The sequence below is a fragment of the Solanum pennellii genome, chromosome 6, assembly GCF_001406875.1.
Source record: "Solanum pennellii chromosome 6, SPENNV200".
Classification (NCBI taxonomy): domain Eukaryota; kingdom Viridiplantae; phylum Streptophyta; class Magnoliopsida; order Solanales; family Solanaceae; genus Solanum; species Solanum pennellii.
In genome coordinates, this window is record NC_028642.1 from 51,865,153 (window position 1) to 51,873,481 (window position 8,329).

Genomic DNA, 8,329 nt, shown 5'->3' on the forward strand with positions numbered 1-8,329 from the left:
GTGGCTCACAAATGCAGGGACTAGGCCGAGTTCTCTCCATCTGATGCATAATGGGGTACAACTGTAAAGTTGTCCTGTCAGTGGTAGGTGAGACACCAGCGTACTGAACCAATCAAAATAGAAAAGCATAATAAGGTACAACTGTAAAACTGTCCTGTCAGTGGTAGGTGAGGCACTAACTTACTGAACCAATCATAATGGAAAAGGTTTTTTGTTCAACGATTAATAACTCTTTAGAGGTGATACTTTCAACATGACAAACAACATATTAAGTTTATTCAATCAAAAGGACGAAGCGAGTCAGCAAGTCTTTGTCAAACAGCTCATGCATCAAAGAACGCAACAAGGGACCTGGTCCTAAAAAGTCTGCATACGAAGGACGAAAAGATAGCTGTCAAAAAGTTGTCACTCTGATGTGGTTGGTGCACAACTTTTCATGACAGCAGACTCTCAGCCGATAGCTTCGTCCCAAGGGTTTGTGTACATGGTGATATAGTCTCTTCTCCTAAAACACAAACACAAGATTTTGACAAACAAAAACTCACAAGCTTAAAAAGAAAAAGTCATCTTCAAGTAAGAATAATACTCATACTCAACAAAAAGATTTGATAAAGTGTTGAAGCATCTTTATTGAGTTTGAGTTTTGTGTCTATCATTTTCTAGGTTTTTGCATCTTGAAAATTCTCAAGCATACAAGCAAAGACTACCTTGGTGAAGTATTCTCCAGCAAGCACAACAAGGTCCCGATAGAATTGCAAGCGTCAGAGTGTGTCTTAGGAGTTATACTTTCGTGGTTATATTATAAATTTGTTCCTAATCTATAAAGGATTCAGATAGTTTGTTTCTGGTTTGTAAAAGTCTAAATCAGTTAACCCTAACTAATTTAGTGGACAACACTGTTTTGTTGCTTAGTCAAATTCTAAGTCATCTAGGTGGGATGATTTAGTGGTCAATGTTGTATTTGCTTAGTCAAATTCTAAATTATCTAGAGTTAGGTGGTTTAGCGAGTGGTGGGGTCTCCGTTTAGCAAAATCTAAGTTATCTAGGGGTAATAGCTTAGTAGACAGTGTTGTATCTGCTTCTTTTCAAGTAATAGAGTTATTACTTGGTCATATGATTAATAACTTCTCTCACATTGGTCGTAATTGGGTTCACTTTTGCTTAAGAAAGATTAGAGAAACAGTTGAAAATCCTGTGCAACAGGTCATGGTTTTACTCCCTTGAGCAAGGAGGTTTCCACGTAAACTGCTTGTGTCATCTTCTGTTCATCGTTTACTCTTTATTCCTGTTCTTGTTGAGTCAAGGAACCTGGTCCATTGACTGATCGTGGACGCATACATCTTATCAGGGCACCATTACAAGCGTATTTTGAAAACTCCACCATCCAAGCTTGGATCAAACCCTCGGATGATATCTCTAAATACGCATGTAACTAGAGAACAAGCATAGAGTATGGTCCAAAGCTAAAGCTAGAAGCATGTCGACAGAAAAGGAAGAGCACAAACCATAAAACAAAGGATCCAACAATCACTATGGGGATTCATCAAGTTATTGTAATGCCCATTAGTGTTTTTATTTTTTTAAAAATAAAATAAAATCTAGACACGTCTAATGTGTGGCAAAACCAACAGACGTAAAAAGCAGCACGACTTCTTAGGCAAGAGCCTCTCAAATTGTTGTGCCCATTTATTTTGTTTATCTAGACATGTCTAATGTGTGGTAAAACCAACAGATGTAAAAAGCAGCAAGACTTCTTAGGCAAGAGCATCTCAAATTGTTGTGCCCATTTATTTTGTTTATCTAGACATGTCTAATGTTTGGTAAAACCAACAGATGTAAAAAGCAGCACAACTTCGTAGGCAAGAGCATCTCAAATTGTTGTTTATTGATATATGTGGATAGCACGATAAAACCTGATGAGGGAAGGGGCTATAGACTGCATACATGTTTTGACCCTCCACAATCTCACCTTCCCGAGTTCTTTCTACATAGGGAATCTTTACTCAGATACAACAGTTTGGAGAGGAAGTGAGCTCTCAACCTCCTTTGCTTCAGCATTTCTTTCAGCGACAATTTTAGACATCCCAAACATCTGAAGGCATAACCACAGCTGTTAAGAATAAATCATAATGCCTCATTAAGAAAGGAACGATCCGTAATGCTATTTTGATTTGGAACTAACCTTATTGATGGTCTTCTTAAAGCAAGATGCGTGTTCATCCATTGAGGCATGCATAAACTCATCAATATGATCCTTCACATCCTCCAAAAATGTGGCACTTTCAGACTTCTTTTTTCGGCATGATGATGCAACAGCAGGTGACGTTTGCTCAAGCGGAGTCTTCTCAGTCGACATGTTCTGCTTATGTCATAAATAGTGAGAAATACCATGATATAAACAGCTAAGTTGGGTGCAGAACTGTGCCAGACGGCAGAAGTAATGTTACAGTAGCCGTCCACTTGCTAAACAATGCTACCGTCAAAGTGTTTTAGAGCATTAACTATGTCCTTCATTCAAGAGAAAGAGCAAATCTAAATAAAGACTTAGCAGGGTATGTCTTAAAATATCGGCTAGGTTAGGTTATGGTCAAAGTGTTATAGTACATTAATTATGTTCCTCTTCCGAGAGGAGGAGCAAGTCTAGATAAAAAATGTCTAAAAAATATTAGGTAGGTTAGAATGAAGTACATTAGAATTTTATTTTAAAGGCATAAGAAAAAAGAAGATAAGTTCCACGAATACTCCAATTTGAATAATGGTGCAGTCAATGTAAAATGTTAATGACTAACTTATTCTATCAAAATCAATTGTCGTTCCCAATAAACTAATTAATGCTGACAATACGGATGAAGTAGCAGAAAGGATGTTAAATGCTCACCGGAACAGAATTTGCAGACTTCCCCTACAACGAAAATCTGATATATACAAAATAAATATAAAGTGATTACCGGAAGCATAGCACAAAACTAACTCCATCATCATGCTCCTGATATTGCATTGATAGGATACAAGAAGCAGTATAGGGAAACGTCCCCGTCAGTCTATTGTGGTTTACTGAATGCACACCCATTTGAAGAAGTTAAACACCAAAGATATAATTTGGGTAGGTGGTGAGGGGTGGACAAGGAAGTGGAAGTTGAGCGCATTTGGTGCAACTTCACAAAGCCTATCTACAAATCAAACAGCCTGAAGAGACTCAACCTAGATAATTTGAAATGTCTTCTGTTTGTTAGTTACTTGTGCATCCACAACAAGTACCTTTTTCCCATTAGTTAGCATGCTAGAAAGCATAATATTGCTGGAAGCTGAATATGTTGTTGCACAAGCTATTTGGCAAATGGACCATTACATTCTACCGCCATTTTTTTCTACGTCAATAAAAGAGTTGTTTCAAATACCTTTTCCTATTTGTCAGCACACTAAAAAAGCAGCATTAACTTGGCTGGAAGCTGAATATGTTGTCGCACAAGCTATTGGGCAAATAGATCGTTACATTCTACCGCCATTTATTTCTTCGTCTAGACAAGAGTTGTTTCAAAAACCTTTTCCTATTTGTCAGCACACTAAAAAAGCAGCATAAACTTGCTGGAAGCTGAACATGTTGTCGCAAACTATTTTCAAATCACCAAATGAACCATTACATTCTACGTCTAGAGAAGAGTTGTTTCGGGGAAAAGCCTTCCTCTAAAAATATATGGAATTAGTGTATTTATGTAGGCATTCAAAATTTCAGAATATTTTTTCTGTAAGAAAGGAAAAGGAGATCTAAGCGGAATTCTTTCAATAAGGCTAAGCCGCTTAATGCAGGACGCCAGATCGAAAATCACAGAGAACTTTCTTCAAACACATTATATGCATTAGAAAGTAATCCACAACAAACACATAAGAGTTATCAATATATAATCACTCAATTCTAAACACATAAGAGTTACGATCAACACAAAATCACTCGATCGTAAACAGATAACGAGTTATAATCAACATAAAATCACTAAATTGTAAACTGCAAAAGCACAAAAAAAGCACAAAAATACAACTCCGCATTTTCTAACTATACATTCCATCATAAACAATAATGGAAACAAGGGTAAGAAAAAGAGGATTTCTGGTTACCTGAGCTGAAGAAATCAAAAACTGGAAAATCAATTACTATAACAAAATATAAAAAAAAATTAGTTCATCTTTAGCACCAAATTTTGAGTTATTTATTGAATTAACAATACATACACGTACTTGACTGAGGTTCACAAGTTTTTTGTGCCAGAGTTCGTATTGCAGTTGTAAAATTTTAAGTCATTTTACTTAAAAGATTTTGAATTGTTCTTTTATTTAATTTGTTAGGGATTATAAAAGATTATTTTCATCCTACGAGATTTTATAACACTTGTAAATTGAATAGTAAGAATTAAGAAATGTTTTTTTCAAATGATCAAGTCAAATCTTGCCAAACAAATTATAATAGGTCGATTAGTAGCTGCATAAGAAACAAGTTATTCATATATTAATTTTTGTATGATTAATACAGTTTGATTGATAATTAAGAAAATTGCACAAGTTATGAGTGAATCCGTATATCATTTTATATAAGATAGAAGGAGGTGCAATAACTTATACATGTATACTTGCATAAAATAATAATACATAGATTCACCATAATCAATTTTTACATTACTAATAACTGCGTAACTCTAACGAACTACCAATCGACGATAGTGCATCCTTCCATCCTTGTGAAATCTTATATACTAAAACCAAATCTCTATATTTTTACTCCATAACGTCGCAATTTTAATAGCATTGTCACAACATATTAAAAGTGAATTAGTTGAGAAAGTCGTTATTGACCACGCGAGGTTGAATCTTTCCTAAACACAATAACAACAATATACTTCGTATAATCTTAAGAGTAGAATTATGGTGTATACACAATCCTACACCTATCTTATATAAGTAGAGAGATTTTTTCTAATATACCCTCGACTTAAGTCAAATATAAGGTAAAATATAGTAACATCAATTTGGTAAATTTAAGTAATAATTGATCTAATAGTTTAGTGTTTACCAACAAGGTTCTGCAATGAAACAACAAATTATAGTGGAGTCTTTAAGTGTTCATAAGAAGTCTTTAAACAAACACCATTCAAAAATGTTTTTGAGAACTGAGAAGTCATATGTTGTGCTTGCAAATTCCTAGTGCTAGAATGAAACTTACACTACACACACAATCATAATTTCTCAGTAACTATCTTATTTCCTTTAAAATGTATGAAACAACATGACAACAAATTTGAAATAAAGTAGTCTACCATAAAAGCTAGCAATATTTGCAAGTGGTTAACATTAGTGTCCACCTGAACTTCATGTTATCATCAATAGCATGGAAAATGGAACTCAAACAGGTCACTTTCTTCAATCTATTTTAACGGAAGAGAAGAGACGATGCACAAAGAAAAAAGACGTCAAGAACCCTATAGCACCAGTTGCTAGCATAACAGCAAGCGCCATTAAAAGTGAGTAGCCTAAGTATAGCATAGCCGAAACAGGTCCACTCAGGCTCTTGAGATCGAAAACAAGATAGTTGACGGAGTAGAAGAATATGTAGATTGCAACTGAGCCAGACGCGAAGAATGATTTCCACCACCATCTCCAATCTTCCATACAAAGATGCATATAAGTCAGGACCAAAGACACTTCAGCACAAACAACCACTAGCAGTATCAATACTACCAACAGAAACCCAAAAACATAGTAAACACGTCCGAGCCATATGCTAGACATGATGAAAAAGAGTTCAATAAACAGAGTTCCAAATGGCAGAGTTCCTGCTCCAATTACCAACACCCAAGTAGGAAATCTGTTTGATGGGATTTCACGAGGAATTTGATTGCTACGACAAGGGTACTCAAGGTGTGGAGCCTTTGTAGCGATGAATCCACCTATGAGTGTAAGAGGCATGGAAATGCAAAACCACAACAACAACAGAATAATGTATGTAGTGAAAGGAATTGCACCAGTGCTATGACTTCCCCATAAGAGGAAATTCAGAACAGTTAGTATAAGAAATGCAATTCCAGGGCCAAAACAAGAAACTCTCCACGAAATCAAAAGCCATCCATTGGTATTACCAGCATTCAGTGTTTTCATTAGCCAAACAGCAACATAGCCAGCAATAATACCTAAGAACATGTAGAACAAAAGCATGCCAGTAATAAGCGTGCCTCGAGAGGCTGGAGACATAAATCCAAGAGCTGCGAATAATATTGTCACCACTGCCATTCCTAAAATACGACATCCATCTGCAACCATCATACTGAGGAGTTCTGAATTCTCCGGAACCCTGAAGACATCACCAACAACTAGTTTCCATCCTGATAACTCCTCGTTTATCTGAGCTTGAGCCTCTTTGTCAAGCTCCTCATATCGAGCTAGATCTCTTCGAATTGTCCTCAAGAAAATAATCAGAACTATCCCTGCTAAGAATGTAATAACCATCATGGAATTAAGAATCGAAAACCAATGAACTTTTGCACCTTCCATCTTCAAATATGCATCCCATCTTGATGGCCACTTAATGTCACTCTCCACAAAATTGACCTCATAACTATATACCAATGGCTTGCCTTCTTGGATCACCCCGGCTACAGTAGCTGGTTCACATTTAATAGGTGCAGTATACTTATCGTATCGTTTTAGATTCTTAAGCAAATCTATATTATGCTGAAAACTACAGGGCACAACTTCAAATCCAACAACCATGTAAGCCGGTGTGTCTATAACAGACTTATCATCCGTTGTAATTAACTCAACGCCATCTCCAGCCCCGATCACACCAGGCATAGTATTAGTCTTCTCATACTTATGAACCAACACAGTGAATTTCAAATGGTTGAACACATAATACACATCCTTAACCTTAATACCAACCGGATAACCCGTCCACCTAAGAAAGAATCCATCTTTGTTCATATACCGAATAGCAGGAAGATTATCAAGATTCAGATTAACTTGATACATCTCATCGATCCGTTCTTTCAAAACTTTGGATTCATCAACTGATAATGCATTAGTTTGACACAAAAACAACTCACTTTCGTTTACGTGCATTTTGAATCTATAAGGAGAGTTCTCAATTCTATCTCCCATAAGAAGCTCACCTAAGTTTTCAGCACTGTCTTTGACACCTTCTAAAGGTTTACAAAAAGGTAAACTATAATATCCATAAGGTAATTCTGTATCAATTGATGTCAAGGAATTTACTTTGACAGATAATTGATCACCTACATAGTATTTGTGTGGGAAACTACCAGGTAGATAAAATCCACTAGCAAATTCAAGAAAAAAGGTACACAATAATAGACTCTTCCTTAATTTATCCATCGATCGCCAAGTTTTCGATGAATTCTTAGAGATCTGAAACATGAAAAACATGTAATTGAACCAACAAAAAACAGAAGATCTTGAAGAATTTTTTTTCTTTTTTGATTGAAAACAACGCATGAAAGCATAAAATGTGTTAGATTCAATATACATGCATGGCACAAGTGGATTTGGTCTATTTTGTTAGTGAATGATGAGAGAAAGGTGGGAATTTGTAACTAACTATTTATATGTCTGTGTTGTATGTTAAATTTGGTCTATTTAGAGCTATGTCTTTTCAATTTTCACAATAGGATAAATCTTACATACTCTTACTAGTGTTTCTTTATTAGCATAATACATATATTGGACCCTAAATTTGACTTCAACTTTCAACTTTGACCTCCAACTTTAATAATGCACAAATAAACAATTTAATTATCCAACTTTTAAATTAATAAACACATGAGTTCTACATGGCAAAATACACGTAGGACAAAAAATGACATGTAGGACATGTGTGTCTATTTGTTCAACTTTATACAAGTTTAAGTGTATATTTATGCACATTCAAAGTTAAAGGGCATAAATATGATTTGAAGCTAAGTTAAAGGACACATTTATATATTATGTCTTTTTTATTTATATTGACTATAGCGATTGCGTTAATCTGCACTCATCTTTACTAATTTCATAGTGTACATTTGTTATTTTCCACTAGCTAAGTATTACTACCAAACTTGTGCATAGCAAAAGAGATGGAGATTATAATATTTTTTTTATCTTCATTGAAATTTAAATCTAAAATATGCATATATATATATATATATACCATAAAATAATTTGTTTTACAAGTTCAAAAAAAATGTTTTGATTGTATAAGAACACTACTTGGTTAGTTGATTAGAATATTGTTCAAAGTTATTTTATTTATTTATCAATTTTTTTGATATTAAAAAAATTGAAGTTTAAA

The 8,329-nt window shown here is 34.8% G+C and overlaps 2 protein-coding genes across 2 annotated transcripts; both read right to left on the reverse strand.

The window, feature by feature from the left end:
- Window positions 1-1,539: 1,539 nt before the first annotated feature.
- Window positions 1,540-4,072, reverse strand: LOC107021678. Its single transcript, XM_027917507.1, has 3 exons — window positions 2,972-4,072; window positions 2,183-2,359; window positions 1,540-2,092 (listed from the first exon to the last, which is right to left on the reverse strand). Exons 1-3 carry the CDS (start codon window positions 3,068-3,070, stop codon window positions 2,000-2,002), a joined length of 369 nt encoding a protein of 122 aa, XP_027773308.1. The 5' UTR covers window positions 3,071-4,072; the 3' UTR covers window positions 1,540-1,999.
- A 1,156-nt stretch (window positions 4,073-5,228) lies between these two features.
- On the reverse strand, window positions 5,229-7,546 carry LOC107022428 (transmembrane 9 superfamily member 11-like). The gene has a single exon (XM_027918064.1). It carries the CDS (start codon window positions 7,528-7,530, stop codon window positions 5,410-5,412), a length of 2,121 nt encoding a protein of 706 aa, XP_027773865.1. The 5' UTR covers window positions 7,531-7,546; the 3' UTR covers window positions 5,229-5,409.
- Window positions 7,547-8,329: the final 783 nt, after the last annotated feature.